Source organism: Panthera pardus, unplaced genomic scaffold (genome assembly GCF_024362965.1).
Source record: "Panthera pardus isolate Hobbes unplaced genomic scaffold, ASM2436296v1 HiC_scaffold_15, whole genome shotgun sequence".
Classification (NCBI taxonomy): domain Eukaryota; kingdom Metazoa; phylum Chordata; class Mammalia; order Carnivora; family Felidae; genus Panthera; species Panthera pardus.
The window spans coordinates 4,139,171-4,165,271 of record NW_026526710.1 but is presented as its reverse complement, the minus strand read 5'-3'; the positions used below and the strand labels follow the sequence as shown (position 1 = coordinate 4,165,271).

The window sequence follows — 26,101 nt, the reverse complement described above, 5'->3', positions numbered from 1 at the left end:
GAAATAACAGACACAAGGACTATTTTGGCTTATGTTTGGGAAGAAAGTTACTGTTTTCTTCCTTTTACCTTGCTTTGTAAACTTTTCCTTGATAATGTCACATCCTCATTCTTTTCTTCCTCTCTGTTTCCCTGGATAGTTTGTATCCAAACATTACTGTAATTTCCTAGTTAACTTCCTTCCAGATCCTGTCACTTCCAGTCAGTCTTGGACATTAGCACACAGAAATTCTTAAGCATTGCTTTTATTTTCATTTCTTAAAAATCTACAGTATCCCCTGTTGCTTACAAAATAAAGTTGAGATGCTGTACCTTAACATTCAGGGCCCTTCCCAGGGGAACTTCTCTTTTTTCTTTTTCTTTTTTTATTAAAAAAAATTTTAAAAAATATTTATTTATTTTTGAGACAGTGCAAGAGACAGCGTGCAAGCAATGGAGGGGCAGACAGAGGGAGACACAGAATCTGAAGCAGGCTCCAGGCTCTGAACTGTCAGCCCAGAACCTAATGCGGGGCTCAAACTCACGAACTGTGAGATCATGACCTGAGCCGAAGTTGGACGTTTAACCGACTGAGCCGCTCAAGTGCCCCTTCTTTTTTTATCTTAGTGTAAGAGAGAGAGAGAGCAGGTGGAAAGGGACAGAGGGGAGCGGGGAGAGAGAGAGAGAGAGAGAGATAATCCTAAGCAGCCTCCATACTCAATGCGGAGCCTGTCGCCTGGCTCAGCCCCACAACCTTGGATTCACAACCTGAGGGGAAACTGAGAGTCAGATGCTAAACCAACTGAGCCACCCAGGTGCCCCTGACTACTAAAATTTACTGTTTTATTTATAGCACAGTAGTTTGTTTTCCCCTGCCTCCAATGAAATGTCACGTTGAACATGTTTACAACAAAGTAGTGGTGAGAGGAAAGTTGGGAAGGGAGTGGTGTCCTAGAACCTTGACTTATCCAGCTTTCCTTTTGTCTGTTGAGGTACCCGTAAGAAATCATAAGGTTCATGGAACAAAGTTGGAGAGCCAGTTGTTTACCTCATGTACCGAATACTCAGCATTCCTATACTCTGTGTGTGACATCTTTTTTCTCCTAATGCATTATAATTTTCTGCAGTTTAGAAACATAGTTTATAGAACTAGGGATGTGTACTCCCCATGGTGGCTAGCATTATGTTGTACAGATAGAAGGTGGTTCCCAACATATATTTATTTCCCAATTGATATTTAAAAAATTTTATTATACTTACTACATTCAAATCAGAGGAAAGCTAGTTTTGTTTTTTCCTTACTTAGACATATTGCCATAAGACTATTAGAAACTGGAATTACCACTGATTTTCAGGAAACTCAAGAAAGCAGTTGTTTCTAGCCATTCTAAAAATGGCTTTCCTACAACATGACATATCCAGATTATATTTTTCTTATAGAAGATTGCTTCTAGGCAATCTTAATATCCTTCTAGGCATTTTAATTTTCTTTTAAAATATAAAAAACAAAATCCTAAGTGTTAACTTTAACATAAGGCCCAAATGATTCTTACACAAGTGAGAAAAGACAGAAACACAGGTAAGGGAGTTAAGTATTAAAACATACATACATACAGTCTATTTGAAGTTACTTTAAAATAATTAATTTGCCTTTCGTATTGTGTGTGTTAGAAATGCATATGTATTTGGATTTATATCAGTGTGTACAATGTATTCATTTGTGAAGAGTAGTATCAAATCAACTTGTTTGAAACCGTAAGATTAAAAGATACCATACCTTAGAGAATCATTTATTTTTATTTTTGTGCTAACCAGGGTAAAAACACCCCCCTTTCTGCTTGTGGGTCACAAAACTCATTTTCCTTGCTCAGTGCCCTAGAGGCAAAGATAGGATTAATTGGTTCTTCTCTGTTTGAAAAAATGACATCCTTTTCTATTATAGTAGGAAATTATTTTTAAGTGACTTAAAATTTTGTATAAGATTTAGGGATACAAGTGGTTGGCCTTCTGTTAATTTTGTTGTGTTGGTGTGTCCTATCCTGTAACAATGTTGTTGGGTGTCACGTGACTGTGGACCAGTGTGTTCTTCCTTATGTTAGCCTCTCCGTCTACTGGAAAGTCACAGTTTTGCCACTTTTGTATTTTATTTTATTAAACAAGACTTTTTTTAAATTAAGATTTTATTTTTAAGTAATCTCTATACCCAACATGGTGCATAAGCTCAGAGCCCCAAGATTGAGAAGTCATATGCTCCACTTACTGAGCCAGCTAGACATCCATACAGAAAACACTTTTTTTTTTTTTTTTTTTTTACCTCTTAAAATTTTGTTTTTAAAGATGTTTTATTTATTTTTGAGACAGAGAGAAAGCATGAGCTGGGGAGGGGCAGAGAGAGGGAGACAGGAAACCGAAGCGGGTTCCATGCTGACAGCAGAGAGCCTGATGTGGGGCTCGAACTCATGAGTGATGATCTGAGCTGAAGTCAGACGCTCAGCTGATGGAGCCACCCAGACACCCCTAAAAATTTTTTTTTGTATTTATTCATTTTTGAGAACGACAGAGACCGAGCACGAGTGGGGGAAGAGCAGAGAGAGAGAAGGAGACACGGAATCCAAAGCAGGCTTTTGGCTCCCAGCTGTCAGCATAGAGCCCAACGCAGGGCTTGAACCCTCAAACCTTGAGATTATGACCTGAGCCAAAGTTGGATGCTTAACTGACTTGAGCCACTCGGGCATCTCTCCACAAAAGACTTTGAAAGACAGGTGTTTGGTTGAGAATTTCAGCTGCTGGCACAAGAAGATACAAGTAGAGATGGCTTTGTTGCTTCTTTCGGGGCGGGGGGTGGGGGGTGGTATGTGCATTGCAGAGAGAGATCCTTGTTTCTTGTCCTGACCCTGCCATGTCTGAAGTCAGGATGAGGTATATTTTATTTTTAATAATTTGTATTAGCTCTTCCCAGTTTGTTGTCTCTCCCAAATTTTCCAGGTAAAGAAAAAACTTTGGGGCTGACTTTCTATGGATCTATCTAACCTCAAAGACTTGAATTTTGTGGTAATACAATGTCATCTCCGTGGTATATCAGATAAACTACTTATAGCATGTAAAAAACATAATTACTTATTTTGAAAGAGAGCAGGGAAAGGGCAGAGAGAGAGGTGGGGTGAGAGAATCCCAAGTAGGGTCCATCTACACTGTCAGTGCAGAGCCTGATGCTGGGCTCGAACTCAAGAACCGTGAGGTCATGACCTGAGCTGAAACCAAGAGTTGGACTCTAAACTGACTCATGCACCCGTTAGCATTTTAAATATTAAATAGTTCTGTTTGATATGCCCAGAATTAAAATTAGGAAATAGTTGTGGTCATTCATAATGGAACGTATCTGGTGCTGCATTTTTTAGTGGGCAAGTGCTGTTGTCTGGTGTATTTTATAACTGTAGCCGATTGGTGTTTAGAACAGAAGAGTATAAACCTTTGAAATGCATTCAAGTTTCCCATGGTTTTGTGGCTGGGACCCTGATACCTTCAGATGTTTTTGCAATGGTAGATGTTGTAAGAATTAATTCTCAGGTTGGTCATTTGGAACAGAACACTATTCCTGTGTAAACTTACGTCTTCTAAGCTATGTTATTCAGTACCTTTCATTTCTATCTTATTTTAGCCGTCTGCTTTCATGACTTTGTCATCATCTGTAACTGCTTTTCTTTCATAGTGCCCTCCCCCCCCCCCCCCCCCCCCCAGGGTCTGCTCTGATCATGGTCAGCTTAATCTTTACTCTTCTACTCCCTTTTTTCCTGTCCCTTTTAGGACTCTGACCTTTCCATGGCCATCTTTTTTTTTTTTTTTTTTTAAACCTGTTTCTGCCACCTTTATCACCCCCTTTTTAAAAAAAAAAATTTTTTACGTTTATTTATTTATTTTTTTGAGAGACATAGAACACAAGTTGGGGAGGGGCAGAGAGAGAAGGAGACACAGAATCCGAAGTAGGCTCCAGGCTCCGAGCTGTCAGCACAGAGCCCGATGCGGGGCTCAAACTCACAAACCGTGAGATCGTGACTTGAACCGAAGTTGGATGCTTAACTGACTGAGCCACCCAGGCACCCCTGTGATCACCCTTTTTGATTCCTTACTCTGTCACCTCATTTCCTTTATCTATCACAGAATGTTCTTTCTTCTTGCTTTTCAGAACATATAGGCAGAGTCCTTAACCTGGATCCATGGATTCCCAAATGGTTCATGGAGAGGATTCAGGGCATTGATAAACTTGGATGGGAAAAAATATTACATCTTTGTTTTCACTAGTTTCTGATTGAAATTTAGCATTTCTGGGTGCCTGGCTGGCTCAGTCAGTGGAACATGTGACTCTTGATCTCGGGGTCATGAGTTCGAGCCCCACCTGGGGTGTAGAGATTACTTACAATCAAGCAAAAAAGAAATTTAGCATTTCTTTTCCATTAACAAATCGTTAGTATTAGCAGTATCTGTGACTTTAGCACTTATAGAACTCAGTTAATTTCATATCACTTGTATAGATGTAGATATCTTGACATGTTATGCTCCTCACCTTTTGAAAATTATAGTATTAAATTTGCTGTTAGATCTTACAGATTAATGCATTAATAAAGAAGCATGTGTATTACTGTTGCACTGATTTGGATTTTCAGATTTTGATGCCTACATTTCATTATATTTGATCTCTTTTGATTTCCGATTTATTTTATGCGTTTAAATCCATAGGCTCCCCCCAAATGCTAAGGGGGATCCATGGATAAAAGAAAGGTTAAGAATCCCTAATCTAGATAAAGGTTCCCTGTGCCCCATCTCCTTGCATTTCTCTCATTATTATTTTATTATTTTTTTAAGTAAGCTGTGTGCCCAACATGGGGCTTGAACTCAGGAGACCCCAAGATGAAGAATCACATGCTCTAATGACTGAGCCAGCTAGGCCCTCCCCACCCCCCTTTGAATTTCTGTCTTACTCCTTTTTCTCCCTCTTGCCTGAGAACGCCTCCATTTGTCTCCTTATTTTGTTGTGCCTGTGCACACATCTTGGCCCCTTACTGTGTTCATTATCCCCATCTCGTTTCTGGTTTTTTTTTTTTTTTCTTTTCTAACATGTATCTTGTTTTAATACTTTGCAGAAATATATGTAGATAAAAACCTCAGTATTTTATAAAATATAACTAATGCTTTAACCTCTAGTATGTGTAGTCTTTGTGTAATCATTTTTGTTACTTGAAGATTTGGGATAATCAGGGAACACTACTATTGATTGATTGTTTTGTGTGTGTGTGTGTGTGTGTGTGTGTGTGTGTGTGTGTGTGTGTGTGTGTCTGTGTTTTAAACTTTAATTCCAATATGGTTAACATACAGTGTTATATTCGATATACATGTACAATATAGTGATTCAGCACTTCTATACATTACTCATTGCTCATCATGGTAAATGTTCTCTTAATCCCCATCACCGTTTCACCCATTCACCCTCCCCGACCCACCTCCTTTGTAGTAACCATCAGTTGTCTGTAGTTAAGAGTCTTTTCTTGGTTTGTGTCTTTCTCTCTCTCTTTTTTTTTTTTTTCTTTGTTCATTTGTTTCTTAAATTCCATGTATGGGTGAAATCATATGATATTTATCTTTCTCTGACTTTTTTCACTCAGCATTATACTCTCTAGATCCATCCATGTTGTTGCAAATGGCAATTCGTTCTTTTTATGGCTAAATAATATTCCATTGTATATACCACCTCTTTATCCATTCATGTATCAGTAGACACTGGGCTGTTTCCATAATTTGGTTATTGTAAATAATGCTGCAATAAACAGGCACATGTATCTTTTTGATTTAGTGTTTTCATATTCTTTTGAGTAAATTACCCAGTAGCGGAATTACTGTATTGTATGGTAATTTTATTTTAAAGTTTTGGGGGAAGCTCCACACTGGTTTTCACAGTGGCTGCACCAGTTTGGATTCCCAGCAGTACACAAGGATTTTAAATAAGAAATTTATTTATTTATCTATTTGTTTATTTTTTTATTTAAAGAAAGGGACGGTGCCTGGCTGGCTCAGTTGGTGGAGCATGTGACTTTTGATCTTGGGGTCTGGAGTTTGAGCCCCACTTTGCACGTAGGGATTACTAAAAAAACAAAAAGTGCTCAAGGATTCTTCATATCCTTGCCATCACTTGTTGTTTCTTGTGGTGTTAATTTTAGCCATTCTGAAGGTATGAGGTGATATCTCATTGTGGTTTTTGATTTGCATTTCCCTGATAATGCGTGATGTTGAGCATCTTTTCATGTGTCTGGCTATCTCTATGTCGTCTTTGGAGAAATGTCCATGTTTTCTGCCCTTTTTTAAAAATTTTGTTTTTTTATTTTAGAGAGGATGAGTAGGGGAGGGGCAGAGAGAGGGGGAGAGAGAATCTGTAGAGCTCAATCCCACGACCCTGGGATTGTGACCTGAGCTGAGGTGAAGATTTGGATGCTCAACTGACTAAGCCACCCAGGTGCCCCTCTGCCCATTGTTTAATTGTGTTTTTGTTTTGTTTTGTTTTGTTTTTTGGTGTTGAGTTGTAGAAGTTCTTTATTATTTTGGATACTTAAAAAAATTTTTTTTTAAATGTTTATTTAAAAAAATTTTTTTTTTAACGTTTATTTATTTTTGAGACAGAGAGAGACAGAGCATGAACGGGGGAGGGGCAGAGAGAGAGGGAGACACAGAATCCGAAGCAGGCTCCAGGCTCTGAGCTGTCAGCACACAGCCCAACGCGGGGCTCGAACTCACGGACCGTGAGATCATGACCTGAGTTGAAGTCGGATGCTTAACCGACTGAGCCACCCAGGCGCCCCTTTAATGTTTATTTTTAAGAGAGACAGTGTGTGAGCAGGGGGAGGGGCAGAGAGAGAGGGAGACACAGAATCTGAAGCAGCCTCCAGGCTCTGAGCTGTCAGCACAGAGCCCGACGCAGGGCTCAAACCCACAAACTGGGGGCGCCTGGGTGGCTCAGTCAGTTAAGCGTCCGACTTCGGCTCAGGTCATGATCTCACGGTCCGTGAGTTCAAGCCCCGCGTCGGGCTCTGTGCTGACTGCTCAGAGCCTGGAGCCTGTTTCGGATTCTGTGTCTCCCTCTCTCTGACCATCCCCCGTTCATGCTCTGTCTCTGTCTCAAAAATAAATAAACGTTAAAAAAAAAAAAAAAAACAAAAAACCCACAAACTGCAAGATCGTGACCTGAGCCGAAGTCGCACCCTTAACCAACTGAGCCACCCAGGCCCCCCTATTTTGGATACTTTTTACTGGATAGGGCTTTTGCAAATACCTTCTACTCAGTAGGTTCTGTTTTAGTTTTGTTGATTGTTTCCTTTGATTCTGTTTCTGCTATTTTAATGTGGTCCCAATAGTTTATTTTGCTTTTGTCATTGTCAGAGAAATTATTGCCTGTGCCCTCTTCTAGGATTTTTAGGGTTTCGGATCCCACATTTAGATCCCTAATCCATTTTGAGTTATTTTTGTTTAGGGTCCAGTTTCATTCCCCATCTTGTTTCTTTGTACTGTTCTTTAATATTATTTATGTATTATGTGGTTTAGTATATGCTTATAGTATAAAAAGTCATACAGAACAGAGGAATGTAAAAAAAGGGTAATATGCCTCTGGCTTCCAATTCCACTACCCTGGGGAGGTCTGTGGACTAGTGTACAATTTGGAAAATTTTTATCTTAGTGATATTCAAGTCTATTTTAGACCTAACCCTCTACTTCCCCCTACTTAATTCCTGCTTTGTGTTTTTGAAGGCATAGATCAGCTGTCACTTGTAAAGCCACAGCCTTTTATTCCTCAGAACTTAAATTTTAATACTTTTTACATTAGATTCTAAAAGATTTGCTTCATGTCTGTAACTACTCTCCTACATGTGGGAGCTCCTTCAGGAAAAGGCAGGGATTGTGTCTTAGGCCCTAGCCTCTCCAAAGTCAGTGACTAAGACACTGTAGGTACTCAGTAAATGTTAAGAATGAATAAATGGCCTCTCAGTTTCCAGGATGGCATCCACTGTAACTGATACACTGCGTAAAATGGTCCACATATAACAGATGGTATATGGTGAGAATACTTTTTTCAAAGTTCTCGAAAAACAATCACAGTATTCTTAATTGATCAAAACAGAACAATAGCATTGGAATAAATTTTAAAAAATTGATCTAGAACTTCAGTGAGAAAAAGCAGATTTAGTTGAGAGATGAAATGGGCAGCCTAGGGCTTTGGCAAAGACTTCTGGAAGCACATTTGACTATTACTGATGTTAAGTCTGGTAATGATTTTTAAATTTAATCTAGTTTTATGTCATCATGTGGTTTTAATAAATTTATATTTATTCGTAATGTGTCACTGGCATTTCACTTATTTCGCTATTATTCTGATCCTTTAAAAAGGCCTCAGACAACTTGGAGTGATTTTTCAGAATCATAATTGGGAGGTAAAAGAGGAAGAACTGAGGAGCAGAGCTCATATCGTATTTCCTGGGTGTGGGACTGAGGGATACTCAGGAGAGAGGTGGTGCTTTGGTTGAAACACTTCTTTCTTTTTTTTTTTTTAATTTATTTTTTAAAGTTTATTTTTATTTTTGAGAGAGACAAAAACAGCATGAGTAGGGGAGGGACAGAGAGAGAAGGAGAGAGAGAATCCCAAGCAGGCTCTGTGCCATCAGCACAGAGATGTGGGACTTGAACTCAGGAAACCTCAGGAAACCGTGAGATCATCACCTGATCCGAAACCAGGAGTCAGAGGCTTAACTGACTGAGCCACCCAGGCGTCCCAAAACACTTCTTTATTATTACCACCAGGTGGCACCACTGGCCCAGGGTGACTAGGTTTCTGCCCAGAATGAGAAGGGAAGGTTTTGAGAGCCCATCGCTGTGGGGGTAACATAGAGGGGTTTGCGGGTGTGTGTGTGTGTGTGTCAGAGGGAGGTACATGTATACCCTTTTCCCCTCTAGTCTAGAGCTTTTGGTAAACTGAATGTGTATAAGGCAGGGAATGAAGTACATGAAGAATTTAAACCTTTATTATCTTATCTGATAATTTTTATTGTTTTTCTTTTTTTCTTTCTATGCCTGTAGTTCCTTCAGAAACAGGTAACATTTTTCTGACAGCCTCTTTGTATTCTTGCATCTTGCTTTTATAATGCTTATGTTTCTTACCATAGAGGGTAATGGAAAATTAACATACTCTCACATGACATTGGAAAAATCTGCATGCAAATTGCCACAGTTGCGATTAGATTATAGACAATTAATTTTCCAAACTTTGCAGAAATCCTGGCTACAACATTTTACTATTTAAGACCAACATTGTTTTTTCAAAAATCCAAACATGGGCGCCTGAGTGGCTCACAGTCAGGTGTCTGACTCTTGATTTTGGGTCAGGTTATGATCTCACAGTCGTGAGATTGAGCCCCGCCATCAAGCTCTGCTCTGTGTGTGAAGCCTGCTTGAGATTCTGTCTCTCCCTTTCCCTCTGCCCCTTTCCTGCTTGCAGCTGTGCACGCATGCACGCACTGTCTCAAACAATCCAAACATTGAATTTTCAGAATTTACAGTATTAGATATTGTTCACAGTGTAGAATGAAATATCCAGGTCTTGCCTCCTTGTAGCTGATAATTATAGAGTGTTGGCCTGAAATATGGTGTTTATGACCAGGGTTTTCCCCAGTATCCTAACACTATAGCTTCATTTTTGTGCTCTCTACTTCTGTTCATCTTTTTTACATCTTTCTCTAAACTCTTTACTCGTCTTTAAAAAGGGACTTTCTGTGGTGCCTGGGTGGGTTTTTTTTTTTTTTTAATGTTTATTTTTGTGGGGGAGAGAAAGAGAGAGAGACCGAGTGTGAGCAGGGAAGGGGCAGAAGGAGAGGGAGACACAGGATCTGAAGTAGGCTCTAGGCTTTGAGCTATCTGCACAGAGCCTGACGCAGGGCTCGAACCCATGAACTATGAGATCTTGACTTGAGCCGAAGTTGGATGCTTTACCGACTCTTGAGTTTGGCTCATGTCATGGTCTCCTGATTCATGAGTTGGAGCCCATGTTGGGATCTGCCCTGACTGTGGGGAGCCTGCTTGGGATTCTCCCTCCCTCTCCCTCTCTCTAGATCTCCCCTGCCCCTGCCCTGCTCACAGGTTCACTCTGTCTCAGATAAACAAACCTTAAATAAAAAAGGACTTTCTTTTGAGAAGGATTTAAAAGCAAGAAATATCAGTATTAAGAGAAATACAACTTTTGTGTTTTCTTTTCCCCCTTTCTGCCTTGAAAGAAAACTGTCATGCTAAGTAACAACATGTGAGTAGTTTACTCCTTTTACAAGATCGGTATTATAAACAGAAGATTTAAGATAACAATACAGTATTGAAAAAAATCGGTTACTTATTAATGGACTCTTAATACAGCCTAAAATTGTGATCAGCAGATTAAAACTTGGTTCAGTGAAGTGTTAGATGCTTGCTTTTCCACATTGGGTCCCTTTTGGTTTTGTGTAGGATAATACTGATAAGAACACATTTATCAATTTGAGGACAGCTTGACTCAGTCCTTGTCTTTCCTGAACACTTTGACAGACACACACGCACACTTCCGTGAGAATAAGTCCATTTATGTGGTTCTGTAAAAATATCTCTTGCTGCTTTGAGCTTTAATTTCTTGAATAAAAAGAGTATCATCTTCAATTCTGGGTTGCCACGTAAGTAAATGCTTTATGCACTGAAGCAGATGCCTTTCAAAAAACTAGTGTAATTAAAACATGAATAGGATCAGCAGTATAAGTTAATAATCGTAATAATCGTATTGCTTACTGCAAAACAGGACATGACTGGCTTGAATTTTCCTGTATTACAGTTTTCTGTTCTGTTTTTGCGAGAAAATAGGGAATTTCAGTAAGTTCAGGAAGTTATGACTGACGTTCTCTTGAAGTTTTACTGGCAAAATTAATTTTTACCAAGAATTCGTGCAACCATAAGGTGATATAGAATATGGCTCGTATCAGGTGAATGTCACGTAAGGCCAAGTTTTTGGGACCATTAGTGTCTTCCATCTGAAGGTGTCATTATGAGGACAGCAGCATTCTGTTAGACCCTCTTAGAGAGCTTTTCCAAGGTGCGCTCATCTTCCGGTGGATGCTCTGTCCCACTCCTCGCTAAGGCGTGCTGTTGTTGGGATCCCCCCTGTTATGCTCTTAGCTCTTGTAATTGCTAGTAATAGGAGCTACGCTGCTGGAAGAGCTGGCAGCTAAGCCCACAGGTGCAGTTATGCTTTTATTTCCTGGTGTGCACGCACACACACCCATCCATCCCTAGTTTGGGATGAGAGGAGGTAAGAGCTAGTAGTGACACTGGGCTTGTAGTGCCATGCCTAAATTGGCTGGCTCGAATTTCTTTGGAATCACCTTGCCCACTGGGGAGCCAATGACCGTTATAGAAATCGTACCAAATAAAAAAAATCCCTCTGGAATTTTCTCTTTTAAGAGACACCGCTGTTGATACTTCCTTTTCCCACTCCTTGGTGGCAGCTTATAGTAAGGGTGAAGGCATAGTGACTGGGAGCTAGTATCTTCTAGCAGAAAAGTGTGATTCCCTAGCCCTGTGCTAGGTGGTAACCCTGTGGGCCCAGCCATTTAAGCGCAAGCCTGTATCTTCAAAGCATTTCCCCATACTATTGTTGCCCAAGTAGACTTACTTACCTGGTCCTAACACCTATCTAGAGAAAAATTTTCTTCACTGGACAGCAGCTACTAGATATTTCCTGTCAGCTGAGCATAGTAATGCTCTCACAAGCTAGTGCTCCTCGTTAACATTAGTCAGAGGAGGAGAGAGCACAAAGAGTGAGAAAGTGTTGGTGGGAAGTCCAGGTACATAGGCCTGCCACCTGAACCTTCTGGGGATAGGTGACACTGTGGGGCCTGAATTTTGTAACAGAGTTACAGGGAAAAATGGATTCTATGAAGGGTTTGGTCACTTAGACTGGCTTCAGTTACTGATGGCGAGAGTATGTTAGGATATTGCCCTCTGCATGTAGACTTGGATTCAGAAGTTAAAATATCTCCATATGTTTGGCTGCAGCTCTGAGATTGTATCTAATTAATGCATCCATTAAACAAAAACCCTACTTCAGGTTGGATTGATAGAGATCTTCTGGATCACTTCTGAAACACAAAGTACAGTAATTATTTTTAATATAATGACTTGTGTGAATACCTTAAAACATACTTCATATGGCTTAAAATTATTTGGGAACATACCTTCACTGAAAGTTTTTTGAAGATGATGGTATTAGAAGCATGACATCTCTGAAAGCATACCATTAATTCTATTCTTTCTATTTCATAATTACTTTTCACATACCTCTTTGTTGATGATTTATGTATGTATTAGCGTAGCCTGTTGTCTGGCTGTATGATCTTTCAACTAAGTCCATCTTTTGCAGACGCTTTTACTGACTCTGCTATCAGTGCTAAAGTGAATGGTGAACACAAAGAGAAGGACCTGGAGCCCTGGGATGCAGGTGAACTCACTACCAGTGAGGAACTGGAGGCTTTGGAAAACGACGTAGTAAGTAAAATCTTTTTGCTTAGTATCAGACTGTGGTCATGTCATGTGATATGGTGTGACCTCCTATCATTTAGTTTTAATTGAAGTATATTGTCATCATTGTAGCGAAGGTATTTAAAGCAGCAGTTTTTTTGTCTAAACAGAGACTTCTCCCCACACTTAGGAATTATTCCTATGTTTTTAAAGTAAATCATAACAAGCAACTTACAAATTTAAATTGGAAAGCATGGGAAACTGGAAATACTGGCATGTTTTGCTTTGAAAGCTTTACAGAAGAAGGCAGCCTAAGAAAGGGGTGTCTTAATTGTTGACTTTACCTAGAGGTGAGGTCAAAGTATGACTCTTAGGCTTCTTGTCTGAGGAAGAGGTACTCACTATTGAGATACGTAGTGAGTTTACATAGTTACCTATAGACATTGGGATTAGAAGACTTTAACTTTTTTTTTGAGAGTTTAAGTTTGTTGTTTTTTTTTTTTTATTTATTTATTTTTTTAACGTTTATTTATTTTTGAGACAGAGAGAGAGCATGAACAGGAGAGGGGCAGAGAGAGGGAGACACAGAATCTGAAACAGGCTCCAGGCTCTGAGCTGTCAGCACAGAGCCCGATGCGGGGCTCGATCTCACGGACCGCGAGATCATGACCTGAGCCGAAGTCGGCCGCTTAACTGACTGAGCCACCCAGGCGCCCCAATTTTTTTTTTTTTTATTTTAAGTTTATTCATTTTTGAGAGAGAGAGAGAGAGAGAGAGAGACAGAGCGTGAGCAGGGGAGGGGTAGAGAGAGAGGGAGACACAGAATCCGAAGTAGGCTCCAGGCTCCAAGCTGTCAGCACAGAGCCTGACGCGGGGCTCGAACTCAAAAACCGTGAAATCATGACCTGAGCTGAAGTCGGACGCTCAACCGACTGCGCCACCCAGGTGCCCCATAGTTGTTTTTTTTTTAAGTTTTAAGCGCAGAGCCTGACACAGGGCTCAAGCTCATGAACCATGGGATCATGATCTGAGCTGAAATCAAGAGTTGGACACTCAACCACCTGAGCCACCTAGGCACCCCAGAAGACTTTTACTATTTACTGGATATCCTCCTGCACAGTTTAGATTTTTTATATGGAACATATACTACTTACGCAGTTTTAAAGCCTCTATATGTAACTGATCTCCAGCCCACACATTAGCCTCAAGCAGTTGCTTGATTGGTGGTATTACAGAATAGTCATGCCTGGAGTAGCACAGAAGGACCCAAGATTGATGGGTGCCTTCAGAGGCAAGCTTTAGTATTAAAGTTGCCATCAGAAATACTGGGATAATGCTGTGTCCTCTTTCTGAGATGGATAAGGATTATGCACTCTATTTTGTCCCTTTACACCATTCAGACTTTAAACGTTGAAGGGGTTGCAACATTAGTGAAATGACTATCTAGGCATTAATATTCACTAGTGAAGATTTTTGCAGCCTCTGCCCCCAGTTGGTTGATTCTTACGGATTAAAGAATGCAGGCTAGCTTTTGACAGTGGTAGTTTCCTCATAGAAGTGTAGAGTTATCTACACTGAGGTTACAGGTTAGCATACTGAGCCCTTTGCTCAGGGCCCATAGAAGCTGTTAATGTTGAGACCAGTTCTAAAACCCAGCTCTTGTGACTTTGCACAGTGATTGTGTGTTTACTCTCTCATGCTGCTGTCTCTTTGAGCATACCCAGGGGAAAGGGGGGGATGGCCAGGATCTGGTACCATGCTCACACCTTGAAATACGGATGCAGCAGTGAAAGCTTTGGCTTATTCCCTTCTTCCCCCGAAACTCTGGAAGTATTTTTGGCTGTCAGAAAGCATCCTTTATCCCTCGTAGATCTCATGATCAGTCAACTCAAGAAGGTCTCAGGTATTTGCCCTATAGAAAGATGGCTGTTAAGGAGTAGGGAAAGAATTCTGACCTGAATGCTTACGTTTTATGAAGTAACTTGAAATGTTCTAAACTTTTACATATATTGTCTGAAATAATTGTTTTATATAGTCATTTGCCACTTTGTAAGGGGTGATATATAAAAGAAAAATTTTTTCTTAAAACGTTTTTAAAGGAAGTTTTTGCCTGTTTTTTAATTAGCTAGATTTTGCTGTTATATATGATAGATAGTGTTAATGCAGGATATTAATTGTACTTAAAGAAGAGAAATACTTTGTCATTTTGAAAAATGAACTTTATTTTCTTCTAGTCTAATGGATGGGATCCCAATGATATGTTTCGATATAATGAAGAAAATTATGGTGTAGTGTCTACATATGATAGCAGTTTATCTTCATATACGTAAGTTTAGAAAATTGACTTTTTTAAGCGAATTTGTCTTTGATTTTCATCAGCTTATGTTAGGATGTTGAATAAATAAATATTTCTGTTGGATTTTAGTTTAAATAATTATGTGAAAGAATTAATCCTGTCACTACCTAGGCTGATAAATTCTCATTAAAACGGAATACATTTAGTTTACATATAACCTAATTTTATGCTCTAGATAATTTTTTTTTTTTTTTTAAGCTGTAAAAACTCTGAATTTGCAAGTATAGATGTTATGGGGCAGTAGTCAATTTAACCAGTTTTGGAAATGTTACATTCCTCTAGGGAAAAGTGAAACCGAAAAAAAAGCTAATTTTGACTTATACATAAGTAGATCAGTGTAATTCTTCTATAGTTCTACCCGTATTTCAAACTCTCAACTTTCTTAATAGTGTTTTGGGACAGTTCTATAAACTGTGACTTTAAAATACTCACTTTGCTTTTTCTTTTCCTCACGTTTCAGGGTACCCTTAGAAAGGGATAACTCAGAAGAATTTTTAAAACGAGAAGCAAGGGCAAACCAGTTAGCAGAAGAAATTGAATCAAGTGCCCAGTACAAAGCCCGAGTGGCCCTGGAAAATGATGATAGGAGTGAAGAAGAAAAATACACAGCAGTTCAGAGAAATTCGAGTGAACGTGAGGGCCACGGCATAAACACTAGGTATTTAAAGGAAATCATGATGCAGTATTTTGGATACACAACTCAAGGTCTGTGTGAGAAGGTGTATTATTATTATTATATTTCATCTTCCTTTAATATAGCTTAGGTAGAGAATGCAAGTGGAATTGGTTTAAGATTCTGTTAGAGAAAAGATTATAGTAATTTTGGAAAATATTTTTTGAGCATCAAGCTTTACGAAGCCAAGTGTTGGAAATACAGTGATGAGCAAACCAAGGTTTGGAAGAGCTGCTTAAAACACAGTGATCAGATAGGGGTGGGGGTGCACAGAGCATAATAACAGATCGCTAGGATTTGCTAGATTAGAGGTGTGTTCAAAGTATTAAGAATATCCAGAGTGAGGATGGCCTACCATGTAACTGTGGAGTCCGAGAACGCGTCACAGAGGAGGTGATGTTTTGTGATAAGATAGTACATGTGTCTACTGCCCAGAGAGAAGTATGAGAGGGGCATTCCTTGCATGGTGAAAAGACACGTGAAAGAACCTAGCCAGCTGAGGACGAGGCTGGTTATTTTGTACGTCTGGAATACAGGGTGCTGTTGGGGGTGCAGTGTTGGCATCTGGTGATAGGAACTGAGGTAGTGAAGGACTTTGTGTCATGTTAAAGAGCACGCTGTAGGCAGGGGATGGTGTGAATGAACTCTGGGACATTGAGAGTTGGTTGAAACAGGGAGACAAGTTAGTGTATTGAAATTGTTCAAGTGTGAGAACTTGGTAACCACCTAGGCCAGGGCTGGTGATAGAAAGGTTAGAAAAACCAGTTGACCCTAAGGTTTCTCTGATAACTAAGTTGATTGATGTTTGTACTGGTAAAACATAGAGCAAGTGTGAGGGGAGATAGAGTGAGCTTGTTTGTTCAATTTATCGCAGTTGAGGGGCTCGCAAGGCTTAGATAGATTTAATTCGTAAACACGTGTTGAGAACCATCTGCTACATACCTGATAGAATAAGATATAAATTCTTGAAGACACAACTTAGAGTCTGAAGGTTGGAATTAAAGTGTTGTTCGGTGGGAGATTTTGAGACTGTGGGACTGGCAGTGTGGATTTTAGGATTCGTCAGTATTGCTGGTATTGAATGAAAATCCAATGACTAGCCACAGACCAAGAGGAAACAAAATAGGGAAAGCAAGGACAAAGAAAGTTTCAAGAAGACAGACCACATTTGATATTAGAATCGGCCGTCTAGAGGCCAAGTAGGATAAGAATGAATACACTTGTTAAACTTTTTTGCTTAGGAGGAGAATCTGAGAGAAAAGGAAAGGCTAGAGGCTAGACCTGAGGGTAACATGGAAGAATAGGGGTGTTTGGGAGTGAGACAGTTTGGTTTAGTGTTTAACCTTTTTATAACAAGCATTCGCTTCTGCCTAAATTACTTTTCAATTTGTTTCATTGGCCTGATATCTATTAGGATGAAATGATTTAGAGGATCTCTCATTTTCAGGGAAAATAAATATATTCCTCCTGGACAAAGAAACAGAGAAGTCATATCCTGGGGAAGTGGGAGACAGAATTCACCGCGTATGGGCCAGCCTGGATCGGGCCCCATGCCGTCAAGATCCACCTCTCACACTTCAGATTTCAACCCGAATTCTGGTTCAGACCAAAGAGTAGTTAATGGAGGCAAGTATTTTGACCAAATTTGTCAATGTCAGTGATCAGATACATAGTTTTCTAAGTATTTAAGTTTAGCATAATTGGTAAGAGCATGCACACCTTCAGTGATTTCTGTGGAGTAGTTTTTACTTCAAAACTATTTAAAATTTGCTTTTGTGGATATCAAATGAGTAAAATTTGTATAAGTCTTTGGCATATATCGTATTTAGTATGATGAGATTCTCACATGGTATGATAAAGTGCTAAATTTAGCCAAAGATACTCACTTGGCCAAAAAACACTCCACGTATAAAGAAATTGGAAACTTTGGGTAGGCTCTCAATTTTTTAAAACCCTGGATGATAAAATGATTTAGACACGGTTTATATGGAAAATCCTAGTCTGTGTGAAACACTCAGTGGTTAATACAGGTTCATTTTCGTAAACTGTTTATACATTTATATTCTGCTTACTTCAAGAAAGGATTTGAGGTAACTTGCTGTACAAGACATGACCAAGAGTCATGTGAAGAAGGTGAAGAAAGAAATGTGCTTAAATAAACGATAAAAACAACTCTTAGTTTAAGGATGGATATTATAGTTTAGCAGAAGTAAAGTGAAGGAGACTTGCATCTTTAGAGCAAGAAGATATTTTTCCGCTCTAAATCCTAGGGTGTGGATCTTCCGTGTGAGTCTGGGATACTGGACAGCAGTGTTTTAGGCCACAGGGAAATACAATAGCAATACTACTTTACTCACCCGGAAACAAAGTAGACGTTCAGTTTAAGGTATTCACGTTTGGAAAGCTAAAACGGAAAGGAGAGAACACTGAGTTTCCAATTTCAGTTGTTTCTGTTGAGTCTCTCTCCAGAATTCCTCTCCAAACAAACACTCTTGAGTATTTTCTGTACTTAGCGTTGGGGGTGAAATTTCTTTGCTCACTGAGTAAAGAATTTTAGTTGTTGATGAACAGAATTTCCAAGTAAAAAACCTGAAGGGGGCTAGGAAATGTATGATACTCAAGTGTGTGGAACCCTATGGAGAGGAGACCTGGACTGTTTCCTAAGATTAAGGTAAGTGCTGTGTGCTGTGTAATGTTACACATTAGCTGTATCTTTACCTGTGCCTGTCCCTCAGTGTCACTTTATTTGGTGATGACTGCTCTGTAGTTGCATTCTTTATTAAGCAGTCTCTTAAATAAGTGTTTACTGTATAAATTATTTAGCAGGTCCCCCTTCTTTTTTCTAATTTGTTAAGATTGGAATGTTTTCTTGAAAAGGCAATGAATATTAACCTTTGTCACTCCTGTGACTCAAAAAATAGTAGTAATGGTTTATTTCTACTTAAAATGGACTTGCTTGATGAGATTTCAAACTGAGTCTTCGAGTGTAAACTAGATGAAAATCACAGATGGTTACAAAAAAACCCAGCATTTTTAATGGGATATAATAGCTGCTGCTTATTTTCATGTTTCAAAAGCTAAAACTAATATAGTAAATAATCTTATTTTCCTGAGTTTTGTGATTTATTGTGTGAAATTATCTAGTTTATGTTATATTCCTTTTAATGATTGATTACTGAGAAACAGTTATAGAACCAGGATTAATAGGCAGAAAGTCTTAACTGTCTTCTTCAATAGTATGTGTAGATCCTAATTAACCCTTTGGGAACGTGTGTTCATTTAAAGAGACTTAATTTTAAGGAGGTTAAAGTAAAATGTGAATTTATGTCAGTTAAGTTATGCTAAAACTTATCACAAATCAAATGACTGTCCTCAAAGGGTTAAAATGTACAAGAAATCATTTTTGTCATTTTACTTTTTTTTCTGTTTACTTTTTTCCCTCATTTTTTTCTTTAGTTTTTATACTTTCCTTCATATCATTTGTTCTGTCAGGTGTTCCCTGGCCATCGCCTTGCCCATCTCCTTCCTCTCGCCCACCTTCTCGCTACCAGTCAGGTCCCAACTCTCTTCCACCTCGGGCAGCCACCCCTACACGGCCGCCCTCCAGGCCCCCCTCGCGGCCATCCAGACCCCCGTCTCACCCCTCTGCTCATGGTTCTCCAGCTCCTGTCTCTACTATGCCTAAACGCATGTCTTCAGAAGGTACAATACCACAATTTGTTCATGTTTTTGTTTGTCTTTGTTTAACTCCTATGTGAGTTTATAATTACAAAATAGTTTCCTCTTCATTATTTAATAACCTATAATTTCCGTGTTTTAACTTTAGTTTATTAAAACTATTTCTATTAACCTTTTGTTCATGAGAAATGTGGTAAATACTGTGTGAAGCAATGAACTGTCCTGGATTGTAAGAATGAGGGTTTAATCTCTGCCTGGTAATGATGCTCTTTTACAGCCCCAGAAGGTCTACTCCAGGTTTCTGTCCCTCTCAATATGCAATGTAAACAGTGGCTAACGATGAACAGTGAACTTTCTTTACCCAGTCTTGGCCTTACTGTAGAAGCTATCATAAAAAATAAAATAATGATAAAAAAGAACCTATTATTTTACAGTTACTTGGCCAAGGTACTAGTGAACCTACCTGTTGGCCATAGGCAGGAATGGTGGTTTAGAGGTCCTTTTTGAGAGGGACAGTCCGTGTAGTTGCCTTCGTGTGTTTACTCTTAGATTATAATATGGAGATTGGTCTTATGTTTGGGGGATTTAAGAAAATTAGCGTCATAATATTTTCTAGTGAAAGTCTAATCTGGAAGAAGTCCTTGATCTAAGATAAAGTTGTTACTAAAAACCATGTGCCCTTGTCAAAAACAAAACAACACAAAACAAACCTGTAGTTTTCATGCAATATTTGATGCTATACCCTCTGTTGCTATGTAGCAAATACATGGAGGTGTATTGTAGGAAGGTCACGTTTTAATGTAAGTGCAGTGCATATGTTAAAGACCTGTTTTCTGAATAACTCCTTTTGATGTTTATTTCAGAGTATTTGTGTTAGAATTTTGATCTGCTTTGTTCATTAAAATCGCAGTTGATACAGTTACTGTTGAGACTAATACAGTTTTCTGGCAGTGCTTCCCTGGAGAAAACTATGTTGGCTGCTTTTTAATAAACTGTTGCCATCTAGGCAAGACGGAGGTCATGGGATCTTCACTAAAGTAGCTAACCTTGAACAGCATGTTGCACTGATTTTCAAGGTGACTTCCTTGCACAAAAGTGCCCGTAATGGTGGCCACTAAACAAGAAGTTAAATTCTATTGAAGTATTTGTTGGGATGCATTGTTTGAGTAAAAACAGGACTCACTAGTGAGTACGTACATCTTCACCACAGTAAATTGTCAGGACTGCTTATGGACTGACTATTCGGGCAGAAGTACACCCTCTGCATATTGAGAGGCTGCTACATTATCCAATTTTTCTTTTTAACTAGTTTCAATTAAACTCTTTTCCAGTCATGTAGTTAGATGACACTGAAGCATGTTTAAAGTGTGAACTTCACAAGTAAAACCACTAAATATTAAATACAATGGTTTTATGTATTTAGTATAGGTGAGTACATTTTGTTTCTGTATTTTATGTATTATCAAAAAGAATGAATTTTTTTCCAAGTTAAGAGTTTGATTTCATTGCGCTATACCAGTTAGCCTTCTTGTTCTTTTTCTCTAAATGGGTGTAAAGAATATATATATAGATACACAGTTACCCAATTCGTAATTCAATTTTTTTTATGTAAATCCCTTCTCCAGTTGAAAACTATGATATATAACATTAACATTTCTTTTTAACATTGTGTCCATGGGTAAATTCCTACTGAGAACACAAATTTGTTTGACATTCTAAAGAGTTCAACAGCAAGGTGAGGGTGAAGATTGGCTTTGACATTAACAGTGAGTTTTACTGAGTGTTAGCACTGTCTGGCTTCTCTACTGAGAGCAAGTCTGTCTACTGTTTTCACCTGATTGTTTTGTTCGACTGCAGAGTAGACTTTTTAGAAATAGAAATCACAAATGGGTTGACAGAATTAATGACCGAGAATTTTGACAATTTATATAGTGCAAATTTCTTCTCCAAATGTCAATTATTCTAGTGTTTCAGGTCTTTTCAGTAGAATTTTCAGCTCATAGCCTGGTTAAGTATGAGAAACTGCTTACAGGTGAAGACTGCTTTAAGGCATGGGTTGTAAAATTTATTACCATGGCAGAAGAGGTAGATAAACTAAGATTTTATAGAAATTTAAGAAAGGTGTGTAGATATGTTTCCATAGTATAAAAGCATATAGGGATCAATAGTCTTTTATTTAAAATTTTTTTTCCTAATTTTAGAAGTAATACAGAAAATTTGAGGGGAAAAGCTAAAAGTGTGTGGTAAAATAAAACTTAGGTAACCATAACTTCTGTTAACATTTTATTGTTTTTATTTTTATATGCCTACAAGTAATGGATATAGATTAAACAAATTGCCAAAAGTCTTTGAAAAGTTATGACATCTCTTTGATTTCTTATGTCAGCTTCATCCCTCCCTTCCTTTAAAAATAAAGGGAAATAATCTAAAATTTATTTATAAAACCTTATGGCATTCCACAAAAGAATTCTGAAAGAATATGGCCAAAAATACGTTGTTTTGTTTTTGTTTTTGTTCATTCTTTTATAACCAAGGAGAAAGTAGAGAGAGAGGTGTGTGTGTGTATGTGTGAATGGGGTATATGTGTTTAGCAGAAAAGTTGTACTGATGGACGTTGTATCATTTATGTGATGTTCACTATTCCTTTCTTAGGGCCTCCGAGGATGTCCCCAAAGGCCCAGCGACACCCTCGAAATCACAGAGTTTCTGCTGGGAGGGGTTCCATTTCCAGTGGCCTAGAATTTGTATCCCATACTCCACCAAGTGAAGCAGCTGCTCCTCCAGCAGCAAGGACCAGTCCTGCGGGGGGCACATGGTCATCAGTGGTCAGCGGGGGTAGGTAACACTTGGCTTGGAACATAATGACAGTGTTCATTTTGTAATTCTGCATGTACAAAGGGCTCCACCACTCACTGTATGTTAGAGCAAACCGTGAGATCATTCTGAGTTTCAGTTTTGTTAATGGGTTAATTTCTGCCTGTTCTACTTTATGGACTTGTGATAAGATTCATATGAGATTTGTAAGTATGAACATAAGTCATAGTTTTATAAAGTACCACTCAAATATAAAGCAAATACAGTATGAGGGACCATACTTCCTATCTTCTTAGCAGTTTTGTCCACAGATTCATTCCACAAACATCTGGGCTCACAGTGCTATGTGTTTCTAAAATTAAAAAAATTTTTTTTTCTAACGTTTACTTATTTTTGAGAGAGAGAGAGAGACAGAGAGTATGCGAGCCGAAGAGGGGCAGAGAGAGAGAGAGGGAGACACAGAATCCAAAGCAGGCTCCAGGCTCCACGCTGTCAGCACAGAGTCCGATGCAGGGCATGAACTCACAAACTGCGAGATCATGACCTTCGCCGAAGTTGGCACTTAACTGACTGAGCCCCGCAGGCGCCTGCTTTGTGTTTTAATAGCATGTGTATATGGCGCTAATTTCTGATTGTATTTCCCTTATGAAGAATATCAAACATAACTCGAGGGGCCCAAGTTTTATCTGTGATTAGCCTGAGGAATGTGCTGACAGCAGTTATAAAATTATAAAAAATACACTTTGATAAGAACTTACAGTTAATTTAATGTTTTGCTTCCATAACTGTGGAGAGTTAGAGCACGCAGTGATAGAGGTTTTTTGTTTTGTTTTTGTTTTTGGTTTTGTTTTTGTTTTTTTTTATCATCTATCTTAATCAGCACATAGAATCTTTAAAAGAAAAAAGATCTTGGGGCACCTGGGTGGCTCAGTCGGTTGAGCCCCTGACTTTGGCTCAGGTCATGATCTCGCAGTCCGTGAGTTTGGGCCCCTCGTTGGGCTCTGTGCTGACAACTCTTGAGCCTGGAGCCTGCTTGAGATTCTGTGTCTCCCTCTCTCTCTGCCCCTCCCCCACTCATGCTCTGTCTGTCTCTCTCTCTCTCTCTTTCTCTGTCAAAAATAAACATTTAAAAATTTTTAAAAAGAAAAAAAGATCTTTATTTTTAAAAAATGTTTTAAGTTTATTTATTTTGAGAGAGACAGCACAAGTGGGGGAGGGGCAAAGGGGTGGGGAGAGAATCCCAAGCAGGTTTCGTGCCAACAGCACAGAGTCCAACGCGGGGCTTGAACTCACAAAACCGTAAGATCGTGACCTGAGCTGAAACCCAAGAGTCAGATGCTTAACTGAATGAGCCACCCAAGTGCCCCCAAGAAAAAAGATGTTTAAACTTAACCAGAAATATCTCCAAACTCTGCTGAATGCTTTAGTTGATATATATTGCTCAGAATCATGTATGTATAATTTTATTGTAAATTCCCTTGTACTTCTGTTTTCTTCCTTGATCTTTAAAGAAAACCAAAAGAAATTAGATTTTAGATATTAGAAATTAGGTATTAATTAGGATAATCTAGTTAGAAATTAGATAGTAGTTATTAGAAGGAAATGATTCATTTAACAAGAGAATGGAAGGTCTAGAAACCTATTTCTTCTGTTGTACCATTAATTATTTGACATTACTTAGAATCTGGAGATGGATTTGAGAGTAACAACATGATTATAGAAGTGAAACAATAGAAACTGTTGTTATATTTATACGCAGAATAGTGTTACAGGTTTGTTTTTTTATACTTATTAGAAAATTGACAGTCGTTGAAGTTTCCTTTCCATGATCCTATGACTTCAAAATGTAAAGAACAACTAGAGTGAAGCGAATTGAACCATTTTCTCTAAATCTTTGAATCTGAGTTCTATAAATAAGTTTATAATGGAACAGGAAACCTATTAGATGCTTACTTGAGCTCAAGTGGAGTATGAATCCCAGCATGAATTACCTTCCTCTTTTGGCTAAATTGGTTCCCCAATTTTCTTAGTTATTGCAAAGTGGCTCTTGAAGAGGCAAAAAAAGAACATACAGGTTTGGCTGCAAGCTGCCAAAAGGTGTTTGAGCTTATTATTTGAAGGAGGAACAAATAAGCCCATTTCTTTGGGACCTTCTACCCCATTATTAAAGAGACCTCTCATTTCATCTTAAAAAGTAGTGTTTATCCTGTCTTAGAATTCCAGGATCTAACGTGATTTAAAGTACTTCCTTTTAGAATTAATACATTTACTTACAAGGAAAAACTACATTTGTACTTAGGTATTAATAATTGTTGTCATTCTTCAGATACTTGTGTTCTCAGTCACCACCACGATTCCTTAAGACTTCTGAAAAGAAAACAGAGTGATGGGATAAAGAGTAATTGGGATGGTGGTCAAATTAGGACTATTTTACCTGTATTTTCAAAGAAGCCTCTTTGAGGAAGTGACATTTGAGCTGAGAATTTAACGTATAACTTTTCTCTTTCTTCTAGTTCCGAGATTATCCCCTAAAACTCACAGACCCAGGTCTCCCAGACAGAACAGTATTGGAAATACTCCTCCTGGGCCAGTTCTTGGTTCTCCCCAAGCTGGTATTATTCCAGCTGAAGCTGTTGCTATGCCTGTTCCAGCTGCATCTCCCACGCCTGCCAGTCCTGCATCCAATAGAGCTGTTACCCCATCTATTGAGGGTATGTAAGAAAGGGCTTCCAGCTCCAAAATGTCATTTGTGAAGTTCATTGTTAGAGTTTAATGTTAATTGTATGAAAAATGCAATGTCCATTCATAGGTATATATTTGAGCATACATTTAAAATTTTACATAAATGGAGTTGTTTAAGTAATACTACTAATTTCATAAATGTTATTCTTGAATGTCTGTTAAACAGGGCTGACATTCTTGGGTAGTAGCTATTAATATAAATAAACTTACTGGTGTTTGATAGGTCTGCAAAGGAGAAAAGCTTCTGGTTAAATGGAAATGTTTTTTCCCAAAAACTATAGTAAATAAAAATTGTTGAATATTTTCCCATTTTACTTTTTTTTTTTTTTTTAAATGTATTTTTTTTTTAGCTAAGGATTCCAGGCTTCAAGATCAGAGGCAGAATTCTCCTGCAGGGAATAAAGAAAATATGAAGCCCAGTGAAACATCACCTAGCTTCTCAAAGACTGAAAATAAAGGTTAGAGCTTTAAAAAGTCTTCTTGTATAACTTGGAAATAGGAAGGATATGTCTGATCTCATGCCAAATACAGATTGTTTTTGGTCAACACTTTTTCTTAGGATTGTGTGTATTTAAATGCATAAATTGACCAATGTCAAAATCTGTGATTAATATATTGAATAAAAGAACTTATTCATTTCTCGTATCTCCTCCTAAAAGGAGTTTAAGTTAAAGATTTGCAGTAAATCTGTATTTAACTGTTCCACATTTCACAGGTATATCCCCAATTGTTTCTGAACATAGAAAACAGATTGATGACTTAAAGAAGTTTAAGAATGATTTTAGGGTAAGTGTTACTATTGATTAATGAGTTAGGATTTTAATGTCCTAAGAATTTTCATATCCTTCATTTACAAAATATATGCACACCCAGAAACCTCGAATGATGTGTGTAGAAAGCTAAGCATTCTTCAAGTTGTCTTTGCCTGTACTTTTAAGTAGGTAACTAAAATCATGTACTATGATAAGAACTAAACAGGTATCAAATGAAAGAGAATATAATTGTGACATTTGAAGCCATCATAACATAAGTTATTATTTGGTGTTCATTTGATTACATTATTCAACGAAGAGTAGAGCAAAGCTGAGGCATTAATTACCTGATGTGGCGAGTGGATGATGGACTGGACCTCAGTGTTCTTAGGTAGTTGCAGATTTATACTTTGTGCACAAATGTATTGATAGAAATCTTTCTCTAAAACCATTTCTCTGTCTTAAGTCTTGTTAACATACTCTAATCTCTCCTGGATGACCATTGCATTCTTTTCTACAGCCTTTACCATAGTAATACACTTTGCAT

General features: G+C 38.4%; 1 protein-coding gene across 14 annotated transcripts in view; it reads left to right on the top strand.

Annotated features, from left to right (window-relative positions):
* Positions 1–26,101, top strand: part of ATXN2 (ataxin 2) — a 146,269-nt gene that overhangs the window by 53,768 nt on the left and 66,400 nt on the right. For 10 of the 14 annotated variants that reach the window (XR_008422119.1, XR_008422118.1, XR_008422115.1 and 7 more), the window contains exons 6-14: positions 12,442–12,566; positions 14,774–14,865; positions 15,356–15,553; positions 17,016–17,194; positions 19,025–19,270; positions 21,899–22,081; positions 24,574–24,771; positions 25,153–25,260; positions 25,518–25,588. Coding sequence is in view for 9 of the 14 variants with exons in the window: in XM_053902026.1 (XP_053758001.1) it covers positions 12,442–12,566; positions 14,774–14,865; positions 15,356–15,553; positions 17,016–17,194; positions 19,025–19,270; positions 21,899–22,081; positions 24,574–24,771; positions 25,153–25,260; positions 25,518–25,588 (1,400 nt within the window). In the remaining 5 variants the exon portion in view is untranslated. Of the gene's footprint in view, positions 1–9,064; positions 9,105–12,441; positions 12,567–14,773; positions 14,866–15,355; positions 15,554–17,015; positions 17,195–19,024; positions 19,271–21,898; positions 22,082–24,573; positions 24,772–25,152; positions 25,261–25,517; positions 25,589–26,101 lie in introns of those variants that run through there. The other 4 variants (XM_053902024.1, XM_053902028.1, XM_019467441.2 and 1 more) reach the window with 2 other exon arrangements.